Source organism: Cebidichthys violaceus, unplaced genomic scaffold (assembly GCF_023349555.1).
Source record: "Cebidichthys violaceus isolate CVI_PGR_0920_01 unplaced genomic scaffold, fCebVio1.0.p SCAF_11, whole genome shotgun sequence".
Taxonomy (NCBI): domain Eukaryota; kingdom Metazoa; phylum Chordata; class Actinopteri; order Perciformes; family Stichaeidae; genus Cebidichthys; species Cebidichthys violaceus.
The window spans coordinates 17,106,452-17,129,595 of NW_027176274.1; the positions used below are offsets into that span (position 1 = coordinate 17,106,452).

General features: G+C 42.1%; 3 protein-coding genes across 10 annotated transcripts; 1 reads left to right on the forward strand and 2 right to left on the reverse strand.

Annotated features, from left to right (window-relative positions):
* Nucleotides 1–1,152: 1,152 nt before the first annotated feature.
* On the reverse strand, nucleotides 1,153–12,004 carry parp14rs1 (poly(ADP-ribose) polymerase family member 14-related sequence 1). 2 transcript variants are annotated; one of them, XM_068705169.1, is made up of 17 exons: nucleotides 11,737–12,004; nucleotides 11,453–11,553; nucleotides 10,847–10,877; nucleotides 9,802–10,083; nucleotides 8,679–8,903; nucleotides 6,324–8,575; nucleotides 5,931–6,161; nucleotides 5,583–5,804; nucleotides 5,030–5,099; nucleotides 4,757–4,903; nucleotides 4,521–4,583; nucleotides 4,140–4,316; nucleotides 3,794–4,012; nucleotides 3,074–3,691; nucleotides 2,612–2,748; nucleotides 2,227–2,401; nucleotides 1,153–1,993 (listed from the first exon to the last, which is right to left on the reverse strand). In XM_068705169.1, the coding sequence occupies exons 1-17, from the start codon at nucleotides 11,909–11,911 to the stop codon at nucleotides 1,707–1,709; spliced, it is 5,412 nt and encodes a 1,803-aa protein (XP_068561270.1). In that variant the 5' UTR covers nucleotides 11,912–12,004; the 3' UTR covers nucleotides 1,153–1,706. The 2 variants fall into 2 exon arrangements, with proteins under 2 accessions (XP_068561270.1, XP_068561269.1); XM_068705168.1 differs by having other exon boundaries at nucleotides 9,802–10,086.
* On the forward strand, nucleotides 11,781–17,528 carry parp9 (poly(ADP-ribose) polymerase family member 9). Of its 3 annotated transcripts, none has more exons than XM_068705170.1 (8): nucleotides 11,781–12,203; nucleotides 13,336–14,208; nucleotides 14,371–14,574; nucleotides 14,905–15,135; nucleotides 15,430–15,490; nucleotides 15,738–16,237; nucleotides 16,388–16,550; nucleotides 16,698–17,528. In XM_068705170.1, the coding sequence occupies exons 2-8, from the start codon at nucleotides 13,351–13,353 to the stop codon at nucleotides 16,979–16,981; spliced, it is 2,301 nt and encodes a 766-aa protein (XP_068561271.1). In that variant the 5' UTR covers nucleotides 11,781–12,203; nucleotides 13,336–13,350; the 3' UTR covers nucleotides 16,982–17,528. The 3 variants fall into 3 exon arrangements, with proteins under 3 accessions (XP_068561271.1, XP_068561273.1, XP_068561272.1); XM_068705172.1 differs by having other exon boundaries at nucleotides 15,741–16,237; XM_068705171.1 differs by having other exon boundaries at nucleotides 11,781–12,049.
* Nucleotides 17,529–17,538: 10 nt separating this feature from the next.
* Nucleotides 17,539–22,754, reverse strand: faima (Fas apoptotic inhibitory molecule a). Of its 5 annotated transcripts, none has more exons than XM_068705176.1 (5): nucleotides 22,638–22,754; nucleotides 21,515–21,638; nucleotides 21,188–21,416; nucleotides 18,981–19,030; nucleotides 17,539–18,845 (listed from the first exon to the last, which is right to left on the reverse strand). In XM_068705176.1, the coding sequence occupies exons 2-5, from the start codon at nucleotides 21,626–21,628 to the stop codon at nucleotides 18,696–18,698; spliced, it is 543 nt and encodes a 180-aa protein (XP_068561277.1). In that variant the 5' UTR covers nucleotides 21,629–21,638; nucleotides 22,638–22,754; the 3' UTR covers nucleotides 17,539–18,695. The 5 variants fall into 5 exon arrangements, with proteins under 5 accessions (XP_068561277.1, XP_068561274.1, XP_068561278.1 ...); XM_068705173.1 differs by having other exon boundaries at nucleotides 21,515–21,641; XM_068705177.1 differs by lacking the exon at nucleotides 22,638–22,754 and adding an exon at nucleotides 21,891–21,938.
* Nucleotides 22,755–23,144: the final 390 nt, after the last annotated feature.

A 23,144-nucleotide genomic window follows, 5' to 3' on the forward strand; every position in this document is an offset into this window, starting at 1 on the left:
TTATAATTTGTGGACGTCTGCAGTTTTTTATTGGATTTTGTTACCGTAAATATTTTTGTGAATGCGCCAGTTTTTATAAAAATCAAAGTCACATTGCTCGTAGAGCCGCAGTGGTTTTCCATTTCTGTTGAATGCAAAGTAACTCCCAATGACCTGGCGTCAGGAGAAAATAAGTCAGGCGAAATGTATCTGCACTGATGCAGTCTCACCTGCAGAGGGAGCCAGAGAGTTCAACAAAGCACCTAATTTTAATAAAGCTGTGTGACAACACATCAGTGATTTTCCAGACCTCTGTAATACTGTCTCACTTAGGAGTAATAATGCGCTCGTGTGTGTTTTGTTAACGAACTTGCAGAAGCAGGCAAATTCACTTTCAAACGTTGAAGTACATGTTTAAGACCGAGAAGGCAACACCTAAAGACAAGGACTTCAAAAAAAGTATATGATCTTGATAGAGGTGATAACATCATAGCAAAGTAAAGCATTCTAAGGATGTCTTAGTTATTGCAAACGTTTTTTGATATTCCATTGTTTTTTGTTTTTTATTTTAAATATACCTTCTGGATCTTTATTTTAGAGCAAAAGAGTATAAGTTTATAGATGTGCTTATTACAAAGAAGCTATTTACTGCCCTGAAGTGGAAAAACAAGTGATAAATCAAACAGTGGTGTCTGTGTTAAAAATATCAGAACCTTTATTGTATAGGTTTGGAATAAATAACTTTGAGAGGTAAACTGTTTATGAGGGGATGTGGAAAGTGTTAACTCATTTAACAGTGAGTGTCCTCAAATATCTCATCTAAATGAAGAACTGGGTCATGCTTATATATATATATATATATATATATATATATATATATATATATATATATATATATATATATATATATATATATATATTAGTGTATTTAGTATAAATAAATGTAATGGAATAGTGGGGAAGATTTGACAAATTCTGCCTTTCAAAGATATGTAAGGAATATACTGTATGTTTGTTAAAGGAAAACCAAATGAAAGATGACTGGAAAACTAAATGTGAAAACTACTAATTTTGCATACTACATGTATGCTCCTATAATAGACAAAAGTTGAAAACAAATATAGAAATGGAGCAATTAGCTGTGCTTTAAATGTGCAGAAATCGACACATGAGTGTGCTTGTATTAACTTTTATTTGTGCAGGCTGGTTTACTGGAACAGCAGTTAACTTTCACTTTTCCTTTCAAAACCAAAAGTGATTGGTGACCTGATCTACACATGCATGGCAGACAAGCTTTTTACCATCCCATAATTTCCTGGAGCAGCGCAGGTGCTTTCCATTGTCCGCCCACGGGCCACAAACAGTGTCCAGGGTTCAGTGAAATTACAAAGCATAACAAATAGGCACAAATATGTTTGGACAACCCTCTCATTTTCTTTTCGATCTTTTGATTTCTTCTTGCATAATTATTCCTTAGCACGATAGAGATTATTTCAAGACACTACATGGATCTGAGTATTAAAACCTTCATAACGGACCCTAGTGGTCATTACAGGTTGCTTGTAAACAAAGACATGACTATTATTATATTATTGCACTAATTGAAAGTTTAAATCAAATATCTGAAGAAAAACATGAATCGGCTCATGATTCATAGCAAACGATTATTAAATGTTGTAAGGCAGTGTCGGGCATTAGGCGTTTGTTTGTTTCGGTGCATGGCTGTGTCACTTGAACGTAATCAAATATTCGGGACACGCCTGGCTGTCGTGGAAGATGACGAACATGATGGGGTTGCCCACGTTGTTCACGACGCTGTCGTACTTCTGAACGGAGACGGAGCCGCCCTTGGCCGGCGGTGCGATCATGCCTTGATGTCCGACGGTGAAATCCCCGGTCAGCACTCGACAGAGGTACATGCACTTCTCCCCACTTTGATTGGGCTTGGAGTAGGTGTTCTGGGCGGAGTAGTCAGCTCTGACGGCAAAGTAGGTGCCGTTGCCGTAACAAGCCGCTGAAAAACGCAGAAAGATATTGAGTTAATCCGCTGTGTTACTTGCATTGTCTCTCGTTTTTTTTACACCAAGGTACAGTAAACTGATTTAAACATATACTGTATGCTTCATTGTGATGTAAAAAGTACTCATTGACATTAGAGTGACGTGTCATTGTCTTCCTGTTTTCGATACAGTTTAAGGAAGCCTCTGACAAGACAGTGTCCCGTATTCTCGACCTAAAGCTCCTCACCGTTCTTTCCTGCGTAGCTCCTGTTGAAGCCATGCTCGTTGATTTCGGCCATGGTGTCATGGCAGGTGCCATGGAAGAGCCGCCTCTCGTTGTTGTGGTGATTGTTTCTCTGCTCCATGTCGCGCTTCTTGATCTGTAAGCTCTTCAACAATACGGGGTTCTGGATCCTCTCAATCTAAGGAGGAGGGGGAAAAGTACATTTTTGAGTGTTTGTGTCCATAACATTAACTGCTTTTCCTGATAATGAATTTTTAACAGATTTGATTGATCAGAAGTAACGAATATGCGATTGGCGTGTTAATGTCATCTAATGACAAGACAGGTGAAATGTGGCAGATAAAAAACATCATTCATTGAATAGGAGTGCACGTTAGATGCAGTCTACCTTAATAACAGTTTGTTTGCATGTGGCCTGGAACAGATTGAGGACTTCGGTGTGCTCCGCTGTCCCAGCCTTGAGGAGGACGGCCAGACTCGAGGCATTGGCTGGCATCTTATCCCAGTGTTCAGGCGTGTCTTCGTCTAGCGGCGTAATAAACAATTTAATTTTTGTTATTCCTGGGGTCAACAAGGCATTCATTTTTTTTTTGCAATACTGGCACAAAAAAAATCTGTGACCATGACCAGATAACAACATACATTATACAACAATTCTGACAAAGCTGTACAAAGTGCAGGCTAATACCTGAGAATTCATTACTGACTCAAATCCAGTGTGAATGCACTTTATTCTTGCTTCATAGTGAAGATATAATCAGTTTATCCCGCGTTATTGTGGATGTCAGGCAGGACACAGAAGCACGGTAGCAACAGCTAGCATGCATCTACTTATTAGAGGACACGTTACCTTTCAGTTTGTCAATGCGCTGTATCTGTAGGACTCGCCCCTGGTTATCAGTGGCAGGACCTTTTGGCATGGTGACGGTGTAGTCAAGACCCAGGACTGTAACTTTTACACTCGTTAGCTTATTTTCCAAAGCTTGCTCAAGCTTGAAGTTGGCCATTAAATCAAAACTCAGAAACTGAAGCCCCTGCTGCTGGTACTGCCAGTCTGCCACAATGGCCGCCTGCTCCGCTCTCCTCTTCAGGTCGTCCTTGTCTCTGGCCGACCTCAGCATCACGTGGATCTCGTGGCTGGCTCTGAGCACGTCCTTGCTGAGCCCGTCGATGGTCAGCGAGGCCTGGGCATTCTTGTTCTCGGTCCTTATCGTCACATCCATGGTCTTCTGGATGTCAACAATGCGCTGGTGGTCCGCATCGGAGAAAGCGAGGATGGAGTTGTCTGGGATGCAGAGGCTGTTTTGTTCATGGGTTATCAGTTGGTCGAGCTGCTGTTTGGCCAAGTTCACGCTGGCCTGCGACTCGCCGCAGATGTGGAAAGAAGCAGGGTCCACTTTCAGAGCCTCAATGACAAAATCCCCCTCTCTCTGTGGCTTGTCGCCACTTGTTCCACTGACAAATAATGCTGAGGGAACAAATTCAAAGCTCTGCATCAGGATTGAACACTTAAAAGTAATCATGGATGAAAGAAAATGAGCACTGAAACGATTCTCCTCACTACACTTACATTTGATTTTGGAGCCGATGTTTCCCCAGAACCCACCTATATCTTTTGGGTCAGTGGCTTCCCTTTGGTGCATACTGTTGTAGAAGTCTTTCAGCATGGGCGGCTGGAAAATGACTATCCGAATTGTCGTCAGGGGGCCGGGAGGGTTTTGGCTCAACACGTCAATCACTGCATCCAGCATGGCGTCCGCCACCTGCTTCGCCTGTACGTTGCCTTGACCTAAAGTGGGACAGCGTGAATTGCAGACCTTTGCTACAAGTGTGCAGCGGGAAGAAGCTGTAATTTCAGAATTCTACTCATGTACACAAACAACTCAACCAAGAGGGGTCCTACTAACAAATCTCACCTGTGCCGATGGCAGGAAATGAGACAGAAGTGTGTGAGTTGGTCACACACAGTTGCAGTGAGTCTTTCACAACCTTATTGATTTTTATTGGGTCCGTCTGTCCAACCAGGTGGAGGATCTTCTTACACTTGAGGTTGCCTGGCTGGGTTATTATCATGCCTGGGTTGGGCTGGGCACCTAAAGGTGTTGACAGTGAATTTGAATGACTCTGAACCTTGACAGCCATGTCACGTGTGTTTTAAAGCAAACTTCTTTTTGGAACAATCTTGAGTTATGAATAGATGATTGGCTTAATGATTGACTCTTTATCCATTACAGTGGCAAGCAAGATACATGTTGTACTTTGTTTGGTGGCAAATCTTTGTGTAAATATTTCCTTACCAAGGATTGCGCATTCCGCTTCAACAGCCTGACCCGCTGCATCCAGAATGGCCTTGGATACTCCTAGAGGAGAGGCATATTAAAACAAATATATATACAAAATCAATATATATATATAAATTGGAGGTGTGGGATTCACGTGAAAAGTAGTATCCACAGCATGTAAATATTTATATTAAATCCATATTACACTTATTTTGCGTTATTGAAACATTCCAGGACTGGCTATCATTTACCTGACTTGAGAGAGAACTTTTCATTGGAGGAGTTGACGACAACATCAGAGGTCTCCTTGGTTATGTCTCCCGTGACCACCTGTAGAACCACACTTCCCATTTTGGTCTCGTGCATTCCTGAGCTCGAGACAACTTTAGTGAAGGGACCTTGAGGCAGTGAACACAAATAAAGAATGAACAGCGCTGCAAAAGCCCAATAAGTAGTAAAGCTCTTTGTTTATTTTTACATATATCATAATACAATATTTTTGCCAATGCAACAATGTTGCCTACCTTGACTTTGTGGGGAACTCGTGGACACTGAGGCGGTTGGGAACTTCTTTGTAAACACATCACTGAAATTCTGTAGACCCAATCACAAAGATACCAAATAAATACCAAAATAAAACTAAAGAAATACACACTAAACTGACCCCCTCTTTGTTAACAGTGCTGTGGTAGTCAGTTATTACTGGTCGATATTGCTGATTTGTCATGAAAATTATAATTATTAGGCAAATTATTTTCATGATTAGAGGTGGGGTCCGCCATTCCCATCCGGGATTCACAGGAAATGATGCATGCATGTCATCCAGTGTTGCTGTTTTAATTTTATCTTATTAATAACAGCGACAGTGTTTACTGTTCTGGTCTGGCAAAGTAGCTGCTCAAAGATTGTTTGCTGCCCACAGAATTCTGGGACTTTTCTCACCAGTAACCACAGGTGTCACCTAATCAACCAGGACTAAAACCTTCAGGATTATAATTAGACACTACTTTCTTACTGTTATATTTTAGTTTAGCACATAGAGGAAGGTAAGTACTAAAGCTTATTTTCTTTCCTTACCTGGATAGTCTGTGCATCTTGTGAGTAAAGGATGATCACGACCTTCTTCAGGTGCTTAGGTTGTTTGTTACTGCTAAACGCCAAGATTTCATCCAACATCAGTGATGCTGCAAGATCTTTCGGGAAACCCAGGTTCCCAGTGCCAATGGCAGGGAAGGATATGGAGGTCAGACCGTTGTCCTCCGCCTTGCCCAAGCAGTCCTTGAAAATGCCACTCAAGAGCTGGAAGGCAAAGCATACATCCCATCAATATCGAGGTAAGGTTTATGCTGCTGTGCAGTATATTCCTCATCAAATTCAGGTCAGACTAGTCATTTAACCAAAAATGTACAACATGTTATACTTTACCTTGTCAGCTGTGCCTTTTCCACTGTCCCAATGAGGCGCAACTGCGTGAAAGACTTGTTTGCTCTTCAGCTTGCAGCTCTCGGTAACGATGACCTCGCCTAAATTCCCAGTGGCATGATTTGCATTTATCAACTGCTGAAGTTTGGATCCAGCCTCACTCAAGATGGCTTGTGAAACTGCCCCTCTGTTCAGGTCAAGATCTTCAGCCACAGCATTGACGGTCACGTCGGTCTAAAAGTGTGTTAAAAGAGTGTTAGCAGTTGCATGTTGTTTTCCTTTGTTTAGATAATAGAACAGTCGAGAATCAGTGATGTAAGAATCAGTCAAGACCACAACCAATCATAGGGATACTCTAGAGCTAGAGGGTAGGCTTGATAGTTCAAATGAAATTACCGTTGCATTCTCGATATTTCCTTTAGTGAGAGTGATGCTCAAGCCCTCTTTGGTCTGCACTTGACCCAAGCAGTTTGGGTCAGATGCAGCAGGTGTCACAAGGGGAGACTTGGTGGTCTTGGTGAGGGGAGTTTGCGGAGAAAGACTGACACCATGATTTCCAAACTCCTGTCTGACAGCTGCCTCCATCGCCTGGACGGAGCTGTCGTCGTTGTTCACCAAATGGATCCTCTTCAGGGTGTTGTCGTCGTACTTGTCCTCACAGTGCTCCTTCACTGCTTTGACAATGGTGGCCGCACACACATTGAGAGGAAAGCCTTGGTTGCTGCTGATGGCGGGCAGAGCCACGGAGACACAGCCTTGCTTCGCTGCGAGCTCCAAGCTTCCTTTAACAGCTCTTTTCAACTGCGCCAGAGGCTTCTGGGGTCTAGCTGAATCATACTGGGGTCCCACTGCATGGATTACCATTTTGCAGCAAAGCTGCCCCCCCGCACCAGTTGCCACACAGTCTCCGGGCTTGAACTGCCCGTTTAAGTTCACTAGTTTGTCACATTCAGCCTGAAACTGGGGGCCGGCAGCATTTAGAAGTGCTTTTGCGAGACCTCCATTGTGTTTCAAGTCCGGATTAGAGGCATTGACAACTGCATGCACTGGGTAGCTGCACATGTCTGCCTTGCAAATGGCTATTTCCACTCCATCGGGTGTCTGAAGCTGATACACAGGTTTTGGTGCTTGTCTTTGGACCGAACACGCCTGTCCACCACTCGTCCCATCAACCAGCTGGACCAGGCAGCCAGTATTAACAAAGAGGGAGGAAACATACAGGTGTGCTTTGTCTTTGAATAACTTCTTCACTCCAGGCTTGGAGTTTTTCAAAGTTTCAAAGAACACAGAAGAGACCAGGTTTTCAACCAAGGCCTTGCACTCTGTGACATCAACTCTGGAACCACTTAGACAGATGGCCTCCTTTCTGTAAGACACCACAACTCTGTCTTCCACTGGCTCCAAACAAGATGTGTCAAGCTTTTTAATGTATTCAACGATGGTGTTGGGCCTGACCACAACGGTTTCTTCAACTTGTGCATTCTGCGATAAGAAATCATCAAGTTTACCGCAGACTGTTTTGATACTGTCCTTGTGACCAGACACCACGACTTGTTGCCCAGCGGTGTGGATTTGAATTCTCCCGCATGACTTATTGTCAGCATTCTCTAACTGACTGACCAGGTCCTGCCACTCTGGCTTTGCGAGCACATTGCTGTCTTCAACGTCAATGTTTTGAGATATTAGCAGCCTCTTCAGATGGTCTTCAGCATCACTCAGATCGCTGTCGGAAGCGGCAATGAGCTGCACCTTGTGAGCATTGATCTCAAATGCCGCATTTATTCCATTGGATGTGAGGAGAGCATTTGTCAGCTCCTCTTGTTGTTCATCCTTCAACGAGTCAAGCACGTACTTATCTAATTCCAAATTCTGCCGTTTTAGTGCAAACATTGCATCATATGTGACGTTGCTTGCTGCGGAGATCTCATCCCTAAAGCCAGTTACTTCTAAACCGGTACTGTCTTTCCTAAACGATATTTTGAGCTCTGGGAACACCTGTAGCAGCTTGTCCTGAAGACCGTCTTGACTTAGGATGTGGTGAATTGATGGCGACATTTTTATCACTTGGGTCTCGCTCGATTTTTCCCTCTGCACCCTTTTGGCAATCTTGTTTACGACTTCGCAAAGAGTTGGCTCCAGTCTGTTGACATCAGCCACAAGACCAGCCACTGATATGACACTGCTGGCTTGTTCAGGCACTACAACCACATCCTCATTCAGTAGCGTCTCTCTGATCTTCTCCTCAGTCTCCTCCCATGCCTCGGACTCTGGCTGAAGCTTCAGGGATTTGAATTTTGACAGAGCTTGTGCAAAGGCTGACTTCACAGTATCTTGCCATTTTTTGACGAGGTCTTTGGCATCTTTTTCCTGTAGTAGGGAAGATAGGGGGCTCAAGCACACAGCGGATTGGTCGAGGTTTACGCTGCAGAAGTCTTTTGCCATTTGACTATGAATGGTCTCTGCAGCCAATTTATTGTCATTTAGGTATCTACAGACAGCGTCGTCGACGGACTCAGAGACAGCAGCAGGGAGTTTTAGCAAGGGCCTATCTTTTCCATAGAGGGCTGTTCCCAAAGACTTATAAAAAGGATAGACTTTGATCTCTTCCTCCTTGATGCGATGCTTCTTCTTTGTGATTTTCTGAACAGCTATGGGGAAAGAAAAACAATCAAATATTAAACCGTCACACTGTCTAAAATTCATATTAAAGAAAAGGTGTCAATCTCTGATGTAATATTTAATGAGTACTACCTTTACGGTCTTCAAAGGTGATAATGCCAGACTGTTCTGTTTCATTCAGCACAACATTTTCCACGTCCCCTCCTGCATTCTCAAAATAAAGGCGGAGGAGATCTTCACTAAAATGTCGTACGTCTTCAACTACAACTTGCTCCGTGGCTTCAAGAAGCCGGACTGATAGCCCCTTCCTCGTGAACGTCCTGTTTTGGGGGCATCTTGTCACGAAATCAGCGTTTTCTGTGAGATAGTGATAAAAGGTGAAGGTAGTTAGGCAATAACACAGACAATAAACAGCTTTATGTGCTTTCTTACTGCAAAACCCCACTGGAAGCGAGACGTGAGCTGAGTGGACAGCGGCTCACTCACCTGCCTTTACCAGGCTTACTGACAGCAGGCATTTACTGAACCAAAATAGTAATCTTGTAGTCTCCAAAGGAAGAAATCAACAGTGTTTGTAGGCCCATGTATTGATCCATTGATTTTAATTCCCCGCCCGCTGAAGCGAGAGAGGGGAATCTGCTCACAGACAGACTGGGAGACTTGATTGATCAATGTAGATACGGTTAATAAGACCAAAATATGACGCGTCACTAAACAGACGAAAATAGAAAGTTATTGTTGGGATGCATGCATGGACATTTGGATCATCTCACATCCATTGGCAGGCGGATCTTTAACAGGGCTGTTTGGGCAAGCAGCAGGAATGTTCTATTGGCTATCAGTATTCAGGGTGAAAACACCTATATGTTTTATTTTTGTGCTGCTCATTAGTGGCAGCAGGAATAAAGGGATTTCTCACAAGAAGTACATTTCTGTTGTAATTCAGCTTAGTGTTGTGCAATGGTCATGTGACCTAGTGCCATCGCCTGTCTATTGATGTTTGTCATACATGTTTTCTCACACTAAATTTTATTCTACAAAAAGGGTGTTTTTTTTTAAGTAGGAGGTTTGTGTTATTTCTAAATGCTTCTATATCTAAAAATTGCCACAGGTATGCTGGAGATTATCTAGGTGCATCCCTGATTGATTGTAAAAGGAAAATCTCTGCCTAAATGGAGCTTTTTGGAACTATTAATACACACACACACACACACACACATACACATAAACAAACAAACAAACAGTAAATGAGTACCTTTTTCACTCTTAAAAGTCACCACTGCAGAGGAGATGTCAGGAATGACTTCCAGAGTGAAGCTTTGGGTGGCAAATGGAGAGTCGGAATCCTTTAAAACATTCTCCACCAGCATCTCCAAAAACTCCTGGTTTGTCGTCTCTGGAATGTTTCCTATAACAGCAGAAGTGGAGCACAGCTCTTCGCCTGCCGTGTCATCCGCTCCGCCTTGCGCCTTAGTTTGAACCTCGACTGCAGGTTTGTGGCCGTCGGTGCTCGGTTGCTTGTTGATCACAGCAACATCTGCTGTGAGTGAGACATGAGGGTTTAGTGGCTGAACACGCGTTTATTAAAGAAGTGAGATCATTTAACATTAAATAACAGCCAACCATGACGGAGATCTCTATTTGTGTTTATTCCAAGTGTTTCCCTGCATTTGATTTATTTAGGTGACCAGACAAACAGATTTCTCACACCAAAAAAAATGTATTTCTTTAATTTATCAAGGTTTTTTTTATTTTATTAAAATGTAAATATTGAATATGTTTTATATCAACATATATTTATCAAGATAATTGAGGTTAATAATTCAAAGAAAACTGCTGACCACATGTATGCATAAAATGATTAACTTTAGTAGAATATATTGGCAAAAAAAAAGAAACATATTGGTGTTATAATTTAAAAAGAAAACCGGAAAATGGATAAAACTGATAAAACTGTTAGTGGTATATTTCTATTTTTTGCTACGATAAATTCCCTTCCTCACATACATATACTGTGCTACGTGTCATAATTAGCATATGAATTCTTGAGATACGACACAAGATTGTGTTTAGTGACGTCACAGTGACCTTAACCTATGACCACCAAATTATAATCAGTTCATCCTTGAGCCCGAGTGGATGTTAGTGCCAAATTTAAAGAAATCCCCTTGAAGTGCTCCTGAGATATCGTGTTCACAAGAATGGGAGGGACAGACGACAGTAGATCATAAAGCCTTAAATACAATTCACTTATAGTGATTGAGTAAGTAGGACACATGTTTGTTTTGATGAGTACTTACATTTCTTGTTGAGTTCATCAGCTGGAGCTTCCTAGAGAGTGGTAAAATACATACAAATATATTTGAATCACCTTGTTTTATTGATCACTTTGACATCCCATATAACTGGTTTCACATGGCACGATGCCCAAAATGTCAGCTGCTTTGAAAAGGAATCCAGTCAGACAAATTATCAGGGTGTTTAGTTTTTTTGTCAAGCAGCAAACAATGCTTCCCAAGTGTTTTGTACTTCTGGTGTGTACCTCTATGATATCCAAAACAGCAGAGAGTGAGAGAAAGATGAATAACAGGCTGCGGAACGGCCTTGGGTGGTTTATCATTAATCACGTGACTACCAGTAAGACGGACCTGCAGGCCTTCAGCTCGCTTTTTCTATTGTGTTTTACAGCAGAATGGGTTAATGACACCCAGTTAATGAAGATTAGTTTAATAACATTGATATTTCATGTGGGGCAGGAAGTGAATATTATAGGAATGGCTTAGGTGAATCATTCATTTGCTCCTTGACCCTGTAACTCTTCCCCATATACAGTATATAAGTATCGAGGTGGGGTCTTTAAAATAATCTTTTTCTCAAAGATAAACACTTCGTTTGTCTCCACTTACCTGAGTTGTGGTCACATCTGTTAGTAAGTGAACCGTCATCTTCAACACGCCTTTATCCAAACGTATCTGATGAGTCTCTTTCTCCAAAACATGTTGCTGGTCTTTAATTAATGTGGGAGGAAAAAACATACATTGAACCACTCTCGGTATAGAAGTGGATTGATTATAAAGTATTCCACTTTATTTCTAGACACATGAGTCGACATCTATACAATGAGAGTTACTTTTTTTTAATGGCAAAGTAAGATATGCCGCGGTCTAGTTTTTTTCGGGGCCAAACTTACCCTCCTCCCTGCGGAAGCGCAGCACCGCCGTCCTGCCGCCGTTTTCATACTCAACGTCGCAGTCGCCGCCGTTCGACTTCTTACTCTGAAAGTACTTCACTAACTTGTTTTTGAGTCGTGGTATGTTGTTTTCTTCGAGCTCGACGCGCAGAGCATACGAGTACGCGTCTGCCATCGTCGCTGGCTCCCGGCACACTCTTTACTTTCGCTTTTGTTTCTTAGGAAATGAAACGGAGACCTTTTTGTTTTTCGACCTTGTGCGCGGCCATGAAACGCTGACGCAGAGAGTGCTGCAACCGAAAACAGGACGCAGGTTGGCTGTTGGTATATTGTCCAGTGGGTTATGTGAATGATATGTCAGGTTAGACAGAAGCTTGACTAACATCCCGTGACGGAGTTCTGGGAGGTCCGCGCCCTGTTTCTTTCGTTTCACTTTCTGCTTTACTCGGTACTTTCCAGCGCGGAGGGTGAGTAGCGTAACACCTCTGCACTTTCTTACACTTTCTTTAGCCGTTTAAATTAGCTGAATTTAACGTAAGCGTCGGAATACACAGTGGACTTTTAACTGTGAGGACTTAAAACTAGCGCGCATTTGTGTTGTTGTTGTCTCGTGAACACTGTCAAGTAGCTCACGCTGACAATTTTTACTGTATAACTACCGAACAAATAATAATGGCGGCTTAATTAATCTTAAGGCAATTAAAACTTTTTGACGAGTCAAAAATAAACGTAATGGCAACTAAAGGCGTTCACAAGGGAGCTGTCGATATGAAGTCGGCTACTGTAACATGTCAGTTTGATAACTCATTTAAAAGTGGAGTGTAATTGAGGAGCAACTCGCATGAGACAGCTCAAATAACATGTCAGAAAAACATAGTATTAAATTAATGTTTTAATTTCTCTTTGTGCAGTTCCCAAATTTTACATTTTACAATCAAGTAAAACATAACTTTTTTGTACAATTAACGTACCAAGCAGTATATTTGTCTATACTTTATGTACTTCTGTGGGATAGACCACACTCTGCTCGTGTCCTTTTGATACAGGTGATTGATTATGTTTATTGGCATAATAATCTTGTATATCGGATACTGGTCTCTGTCGCCCTCTGCTGGAGTGAAAGTAAGACAGCATTTATATCCGTTACTTCGTGGGTTCCCTGGAGGCAAGTTCAGCTCTGTTATTTTCCAATAAATAGGATTTTTCAGACCTGTTAAATCTGCCAATAGTATGGGATTAAGTTGTATATTGAATGTTAAAATGATTATCAGTTGTTAATATAAGAGCTATAGACTTAATGTATCGGAGATCGTTTTTATGAATGGAATCTTATAATCCTATTGAAAGACCAATAGAGTGTGAAGATATTTAACCAATAATCAAAATGACTATGAAAATGAATCCATGATGCTCTTCCAGTTCGACTGACAATCCCATTTCCTTTTATGTGCTTAGCCTGCAGTTTGATTATTGTATAGAAACTCAAAATCATTCCCCTTCATGCCATACGCCACAGTCATATTTCTCCAACGTATGTGTTGAGCATAAAGACATTGTTGATTCACACTGGTGTCATTGTACGATTCCCCCCCCCCATAGCTCTGTTTAGGAACCATGGCCAGTAAATTAGACATTCCTCTTTATGGGCCTTCGTTGAACATTGTGAGACGATGTGGCCCTCCTCTGAGTGGCGTCCTTGAAACCAAGTTTGGATGCGTGGCCACCATCGACGGTGTGGATTTCGAAAGAGATCCGCGTGCTGCGCAGCAGAGGAGGCCAACCATCGACCCAGAGAAAAGGTTCGCCGCTACTCTGCGTGGAGGCGTCCAGGTGTCCGTGTGGAGGGCTGATCTCACCAATGTCCTGGCGGATGCTGTCGTGAATGCTGCTAACGAAGTTCTTCAGCATTGTGGCGGTCTTGCTCAAGCTCTGTCCACCGCCGGTGGTCCACAAATCCAGAGAGAGAGCGACGATTTTGTTGCGAAGTACGGTCCTTTGAAAACAGGGGATGCAGTTGTCCTTGGTGCCGGGTCCCTACCGTGCAAGAAGATTATTCATGCTGTGGGCCCATGCCTATCAAGATATCCTCTTACGTCAGATGTTAGTCGGGCTGAGCGGCTGTTGGAGAAGGTCATCATCAGCATTCTTGACAAAGTTGAGAAAAACCAGCTGCAGTCCGTTGCCATTCCTGCCATAAGCTCTGGTCTGTTCCACTACCCCCTGCCAGAGTGTGCCACCACCATAGTGACGACTGTGAAACGCTACTATGAAAAAGCTCACTTTCCAGCACATCTCCCCAAAGAGATCCTCCTCGTGAACAACGACGAGCCCACGGTGACAGAAATGGAGCGCGCCTGCCGTCAGATATTACCCAACGGCAACAGCAGCGGTAAAGCCAAAACCTCAGTAGCTCCCGTCCAGCTTGGAAACGTCCTCCTGACACTGAAGAGGGGTAAAATCGAGGAACAGCAGGTACGAATCTGTAATGTTTCTTCAATATATCATTATTTACTTATTTTATACAATAAATGTGAATCGCTGCTTGTATGAAAAAAAAATTGTAACAGTATGAACGTAGTATACGTCACTAGCTGCATATTTGCATTATCGTGCACAAACTATGTTTTCTCTCAGGCAGATGTCATTGTAAACACCACGTCATACCAGCGAGACTTGAGAGTTGGTGAAATCTCCAAAGCGTTATTGGAGAAAGCTGGCGGACAAATGCAAGAAGAAATTAAGAAGGCTCCTCAGAAAGGACATGTCATCACCACAAAACCCTACAAGCTGCACTGTAAAGAGGTGTTTCATACTTTCTGCCCCAGTGCAGCGGAGCAGGTACGGCATGAGTTTAACTGTTATTGGGTGTTTTAGTGAAGTGGCGATATCGCAAGTTCAGAGTTAGATAAATCCATAATTGTAAATAAATTAAATGTAGACTGAATATGTCACACCTGAAAAACGTATTCCATCAAGGAGTTAATTTGGTTAGATTAGTCTTCTTGATCGAGCACACCTTTCAAGTAGCATTAGCATGTAGCACGGATGTATTGTGAAAAATAGCACAACCGAAAGCCTAAAACACACACTGTAAAGATATTACTATAAATGAAGTGTTTGCTATGTACTGTAATAGGAGCTTGATTGTGTCTCTTTGTCTGTCCACAGAGGAATTCATCAGAGATTCTTTTCAGATCGGTATCGGACTGCTTGTGGCAGGCAGCAGCAAATTATCACAAGTCAATTGCCTTTCCTGCCATCGGAACTGGAGCGCTCGGGTTCAGCAAAAAGGATTCCGCCCAAATCATGTCAAAGGCCGTGGCAGACTTCGCCCAGAACATCGCAACGAAGATGGACGTTCATTTTGTCATATTTCCTTCAGACAATGACACATTTAAGGTTGTTTTGCAAAAATGATGATATTGATATTAGAATAATATTGCCGTGTTAGCCATGTGTGTCTGCAGCTGGTGGCTAAATGAAAGGTTTCCTTCACAGTAATCATAAGAGGAAGATAACTTTCAATGTAATATCTGTTAGGTGGAATGTGTGGTGTGAGACACTAGCTACACCTGCTGAGAGTTGTTCACTAGGTTTGTCTGGTCACACAAGTTCTGCTGCCAATGCTGCAGTTTAATAACTTGAGGAAATGTAATCTGATATACGTGTACATTAATGGCCTTCTCTTTTTAGGCTTTTGAGGAGCAAATGGGATCTCTCAAGCAAAAGGCATCTCATCCCGGCTTTACACAAGGTAACAACCATATTCCAATTATCATTTCATGTACTTTTAAAGGGGACCATTACTTTTCTTGCTGTGCTGCAGAACGCTACTTTTGATTTAAGAAACTACTACATATGTAATGTCCTTGCAGTAACATCGACGGAGAAACCCGGTAAAGCTAATGTGGGACAGCTAACGTAAAAGAACACATACCACCAAGAGAAGAATGCATATCTTGCTGGAATTATGAAATATTTAAGGTGACACTAAATTTCAGCAGCAGGCTGGTCTCCATCGGCAGTTGAGCACAGAGAGGGCTTCCATGGCGGCAGTGTTCCCACGCCACAGATCAGCCTGAACGGGCCCTCAAATGAAGTAACACGCGAGGCCGATCGGTGGCTCTCCAGCCTTCTCTTCAAATTCTCCGGCCCCGTCATCATCTACAACAACTTCATCCAGCATTTCGGCGAGCAGGAACACCTGCAGCTGTCCCGTCTTATCAAAGGGGGCCTCTCCATCGAGGAGTTCTTCGAGAACGGCCGCGCAGGCTTGACTGTGAGCGGTGAGTCGGTGGAGGATGTTGTAGTCACTGGGTTGCAGGTGGAGGCCATGCTCTGCCACATCCAGAAGGAGTTCGCCAGGGAGGAAGAGGGCGCCATGCTGCAAGCCATGATGACTAAGAACCTGCCCTATGAAAGAAAGACGGTCGACAACTCAAGCCCAGAGTTCTCGAAGAAATTGTCTACCTTCAAAAAGAACGGGCTGCAGATCTTGAAGGTACGGTTTGTGTAAATGCAACATGCTTGATGATGTTGTGGGAAACTAAAGATTTGCAATTTGCACTGTCAAATACTGTTGATCAATTAGCTGCAAGTGTCTTTGTTTTGAACCACTGCTTGTTGACCTGGACATTTTTATTTTTCAAAGGTGGACAAAGTGGAGAACATTACACTGGAGAAGCTCTTCGACCAAAAGAAACACCAGCTGTGCTGCACCACTTCTCCCCGAAGAATGCTTCAACGCATACCGGCACACTTCTGTGAGATGGTCAGCCATATTGGATTCCATGCAGAGTACGCCCCACCTGATGGTAAGATAGCGCTGCCACAAATGACATCTGATAACGTGCAAACTAAATTATTTTCCGCCTTGTTATCATTTCTAGGGTCTTAAAATTCGAATGACAGACAAAGAAACTCAGCAGCTGTTTTCCTTTTGTGTGCTTCTCTGTGTACAGAGCCATTGTACGGAGAGGGCATCTACTTTGCTAGCAAAGTGAAGAAGGCTTTGGAAGTGTGGAAGGTGCCGAAGGAGGGAAAGGAGGAGTATCTGTACTTCGTGGAGGCCGAGGTGCTGACAGGAAGCTCCGCCCCCGGTACAGCAGGTCTCATTCTGCCACCTGCTTTGGGGACAGATCCACTCACCATGTACAACAGTGTGAGCGGAGGACCGGATGTCTCTGTCGTGTTTAGTGGCTACCAAGCTCTGCCCACGTACATCATCACCTGTAAGATGGGCTGAGGAGTGATTCCTTCATTGTCCTTCACCAATAGAGATGTAAGTATGGGAACAGGAAGTGAGATTCTTCTAAAACACGCTGAAGTGTATTATTGATTCATGTATTTTGCTATTAGAAAAAAAGTTTGCCTTACTTCTTGAAATCGCATAGGTAATGGAGACTAAAACTGCAATTTCAGCTTAAGAAAGACACGGCATTTGCTTTGAGTTTTTTGGGGGCGATTAACATATTCTACATAGTAGCACAATCATTTCTATATCAAAGATTCTACTTTAAAAATGCCCTTATGGCAAAAATATCATACTTTTAACACTTGGTGTTGTGAGGCATTTGTTTATAGGCCCCACATTATATATGTAAATATCAGTAGAGCAACACATTGTACCTGTGATTGTAAACTGACATGCAACTGATTTCATTCATTTTAGAGTAAGTTTCTATCACTTCATATAACAGGCAAAGCTTTGGCTTCAATGATTGTACGCTAATATCATTTGGATGGAGCACCTGGTGACAGCAGGTTAAGAGTGTCTGATGTTGAAATCAAAATTAAACAATGTAAAGAAAAAAATGAATTGTATTGTTTTTTTTGTTCGTAAACAACATTCACAACACTACTTCAGAAAATATGGGAACACAACCCATGGCTTCTAATAATAATTTATATTTGAAGATCCTTTCATGAAGCTCAATGACAAAACCTGATCAGCTACATAGATTTAATCAAATTAAATACATATTACAAATGTGTACACACGTAACAGTAAACAAAATAAAATATATGTATTAACATAAAGCCTTTAGACAGACACAAAGGGAAGTCCCTCATATACTTCATAACACATTAACATCTGCTCTATTGAGTATTCAAGTTCATCCTTGACCAGCTAGGAAATAACTTAACATGAGATCCATTGAGTAGCTTTTTAACTGTCGTCAGCGGATGTCTATTTTTTCCTCTATTGCTCACGACTTAAGTGTTCTCACTGTATTTTACAAGTGCTCCATAAAAAGTAAACGTCTCTCTTTTCAGCACGTAAACAAGCATTTAAAATACACTAGAAAAACATTCAATCTGTGATCATGATTTTATAAAACAAATGGTTCTAATCTGAGTAACCACAACATCTGTCCTTGACATAAAAAGCAAAGAGACATAATCTGACAGCACAAACAGAACCCCACACATCTCTTGATGGTGACGGAGCACGTTTGGTTATAAGCGGGTGAATTATTTCAGCTGTGAGCATGATTCATTACCGGCAACAGTGCCACTCCTGAATGATTGTCTACGGAACGGTTGCAACCATTCCAATGGGCGACGACGTAGCCTAGCGGGCCGCTAAAAGCTAATGACATGCTACTGTATTACCAACCGGCTGACCCAGTCACACAAAACACCACGTGACAGGTCAACGTAGGACCAAACGGAGATCACGCACGAGCTAGTACATTCGAGGAAACCGTTTTGTTTCCCGGTATTTAATCCTCCTACCGACACAATAAAGCGAGCACGGAGAGCGGTGAGAGTGTTTACCGGTTATCTGTCGGTGTGTGTGGCGGTTTTCTACTACCAGCTGCTCATGTTGACAGACCGAGCCCGGCTGAGATAGATAAATAATGGCACATCTGGCCTCTAATGCTGATTGTATTACTGAAACTAGTTTATCAATATAAAAATCACAGTTTGCAACTCCAAAAAAAAAAAAAGCACGGTCACTCAGTGCACTCGGCTATCACCGTGCCGTCCACGAGCAGCGTGTGAATGATGCCGTCTCGCCGCTTCCCGCTGCTCACGGCCTTCACGCAGCAGTTGTGGTCTCCGAGCGTGAAGTGTGTTTCGGTGCCGTCGTCCACAAACTCCCCCTGCGGGTGGGAATAAAGACAGAAGGGCGGACGGAAGACGGTTCAGTTCCCCGTCGTCTGCAGAATCTGTACAAGTGCTGTGGTTCGTCACAACTGTTTTAACATTTGACTTCTTAAATTCAGTTCCCTACTCACTGCAGTCTCGATGTTTTGCCCGTTGCACCAAACGTCCATAGTGTCTTTCTCTGGAAAGAAAGTAAACAAACACTGAATCACGCCAACTGTGGGGCAATAAATAATATGATGTGTGATGTGACTGCCAGTTAACAGTTGCCGAACAAGTCTGTCTTTATTTATCCGGCTACGACACAGCCACGTTTCAGTAGTTTGTTTGTAAGGCTTTGAGGCAGCAGAATGTTTGAGTTTGATCTGATCACCTCGTGGTGTCCCAGAGCAACGAGCGAGCGAGCAACGAGCGAGCGAGCAACGAGCGAGCGAGCAATGAGCGAGCGAGCAACGCTCTGGTTTTTATCTCTGTGGGTCACTTGCAGGCTTCCCCTGACAGATGGATCACCTTACGAATAGAACATCTACCCAGAATAATACACCGCCTTTTGAAAAACATTATAGTAGTTAAAGTTGTAAAGATAAACATATATGATGAGGTTTCTTAGAACAACTCAGATTATTTGGAGACAACCTCTTAGAAAACAACATTGAATTCAATGTAAATCAGTGTATTCACACATTTCTATCTGTGTAACTCTGTGAATACATACTGATTTGTGGTATTTCAGTTGATACTTTTAAAGAAACATATTTTGATTGGGTAACCTGAACTGAAACTAAATTAAGATAATAACTACTGGATTTCAAATCATCTGAAGTCACAGCACTGGAACAAATCACAAAAAAAGTAAATGAGCATTACAAAATGTGTGATTCATCATAAAGGATATCTGTTTGTAACCCTAGTTGTTTATGAATGTATGAATAAAGTTCTATTGTATATATTATAATGTGTATATCTGTCGTAGGAGAATTTATATTTTGGACTTCATATGTTACGAAGTAATGACTATGCTACAATATCCTCATAAAATGTATTCATTAAGATACACTTGTTTATGGAAGGTCCTTCACCGTTTTATCTCATTATATACTATATTAAAATTAAGTATTAATACAGACAAACAAGTATCATTACTGAATCATAATATATATTATTATGTTTACATACAGTGTACTATAACATGCTAAATGTGCTGCTACTAATCACACCACTGTACCACCATGTAATATTGACTTGAATTGCGCTTGTTTAATTTCTATTTTTTATTCTGTCCTTATTTTTATTTGATATACCTCTAATTAATTAATTATTTGGGTACTTTCTTTATTTAAGCGTCTTTGTACTGCAAGGACACCTGGATTCCCCCCTCTGAGTATCAATAAAAGGCTTATCTTACTTTAGCTTATCTTTGTTTGGTAAAATAATAAATATAAAGTATGAAAAATAGAACAATGACGCCGTTTTATAATAACATGAGTGACAACACCATTTAAACAACTACTACAGAGCCTGGTTTTGAAATCCCTCCATGAGGAGATACTCACTAGACTTTGTGGTGGTGTACCGGAATAAACAATCTCAAAAGAGCGAATGTCACGGGAGTCATCCCCTGTTTGTAATGTGATAATTAGCTGCTACAAAATCTGTGTGGCAGCTGCAGTCATGCATAGAATAAAACATATCCCTGATAATACACAGCTCTCTCACAGCCACATGCATTCCCAATGAACTATTGTCCAGCATCTCAAGTTGAAATGTGACTTTTATACGGCCGAGAGGTTGATTTGAGAGTTGGCTGTCTTATTTTGACTGGCAGCTACTACCTCTTAATCCTTAATAACAGTGAAAGCTACCAGTTAGTTGGAGTTTACAGGCTTGTTAAAAACTTTAACGCCTTAAAAGGCATGGCTTTATCAACATTAACCGTCCGATTTAACATCATCATGATGCCACAAAGCCTTCTCTGTGATACCACTGCTACGGATCACATTCAGATATTTCTGCCACTTCAGTGAATGATTTACACGTTTGTTTTTCCTTAATATTGTTGAGTTTTATAGATATTTATTGCATGCTAATGTACAGTAGTCCTTATGTGTGGCACGTGCTTCAGGTGGCATGCCGCCTGATCGACTGTAAGCAGTGTAACCATAAGAAGGATTAACTTGCCCAGATGACAGAGGTGGCTTAAAGCTGTTGGAGAGCTTAACCTCTGCTCCAGCATTATGACAGTGGGTAGTTCTGACGGGGCAGTCATCACACTATTATGCTAAAACAAGGTGTCCAATATCTAACCTGATGAGGACAGTACGAACACAGAGAGGCTCACCCAGGACCACCCTGCAGTCGGTGCCGTCCAAGTTGAGGACCCAGGTGCTAGTGACCTTCGACCTGTTCTCCATGTACTTCTTCAAGCTCTTCCCGTCGATCTCCAAGGTGTACTCGTAGGCAAATCCGCTGACTGCGTCGATGTTGATGGTCGCTTTGGTCTCCGATTTGCCCACATTGAACGTCTCCTTGCCCACAAGTTTGAACATCCAGTCCCGTCTCAGTAGCTCCTGCAGTCCGGTGTAGAAATCAGTAATGAAAAGCTGCTGTCATTCATAAATAAATAAAAAACATTGTTGGTTGTATTTTTACGTTTCGTGATCCATACCTTTCCATCGACGTAGATGACCCTCTTTCCGGTGGTCGTGCCATGTTCGAACTCTATCCTGTGGACGCCATCACTCAGTGCCACCTCCCACACACCCGCGAGATCATTAGACATCCTTCACACCCTGCTGGAGACCAACAATTAAACAACCAGCTACACTGCTACATCTCGAGGCAAATGCATGACTAACGGGGAACGCCGTTTCACGTCAACGTTACCTAACTAGCTAACACACGTTTAGTTGGCTAATAACAAAGACGTAAAGCCTAAAAAAATACTTTTCAGTGCAGGTTTGAATGTATCTCCACCTGTGGACTCCCCTTCCTATGGGACGTTACAGTAATTAGAGCGCATTCTGTAGCAAAAAAAACGTTACCATTAGTATTCTCGCCATAGAAACATGGCTGAAGATAACAGAGGGAAGTTGTATTTGTTTGTTGCATTAAGACTTCCGATGGTAGGGTTTCCTTTCAAAATAACAGCAGGAACATTTCGAGCTATGGTTTAGCGTTAAAAACAAAGTAAGTAAGTGGCTCTCGTGTTTTGGTTGCTACCACAACACCCACTTAATGACAAAAAATCACTAACCTTAGCAAACCATACATTCACGTGATAAATAATAAAGTAAACCAGTGACTTACAAAGCCAGGGGGGCATGTGGTACAAAAATAATGATGTGGAAATCACATTGATGTACAATTTTCACATCAACATATGTAACTTATAACATTACAGTACTTTCTTCAATACATACGACTTAACAAACTTAACGGGCACCACATGAATCTTCTTTTAACGTAATATCCCGCTCTCAACAATGCTTTAAGGCATATTTGCAAGACTCATGTGACATTTACAGATGGGTCCCTAAAACATTAGTTTCAAAAACATCATAAATAGGTGTTTGTTTTCTACTCGCTATCAAACCAAAGTAGCTGGCATTACTAAACTGGTATTTTATTTTGAAAATAAAACGGAAGCATTACTGCGTCAGTCAAGCGTTAAAGCTGTCAACCTTTTCAGTAGCTCTGAACCGAGCGCTAACGTTACCTTCTTTGCTATAAGAGGATAACCTTTAGGCATTAGCTCGGGAATATCACCCTTCATTATGCATCTGGATTACCTTAATGCTCCTGAAGGAAGCGCTCTAGCTCAGTGGTTAACAAATCATCAGCTGGCCACTTTAGCGCAGTTCATTCTCGGCTAGAGGTAGTTAGCTACCACGGAGATTCAGTCAACAGACGAGCTGCGGCTATGCTGTTACTATGGAAACGTGATATCCGCATACGTACAAACTTGACCACGCCCACTGGGGAACGGGTCGTTTTAAAATCCCCTCCGGGAAGTTAAAATTGAGTATTGTGTGTTTGGTCCAATCCAAAACTCACGTGGGCAGTTTTCTATATTGGGCACTGTTATTGAACACGTTTCGTATTGTAACTCCTTCAAAGTTACTCCTTCAAATAAAGAAAAAATAAAGAAAAAAGGCCGGTGTTGATTCTTCCCCCAGCGCTGCCCTCGCAGGTGTTTTCCATTATTCTGGCTAATTGGACCTCTGCTCACGTCAAAGTTGCCACCGGAGCTATGTAGCATGATTAACTGATGTCATCAGACTCTGTGTACTATAAGC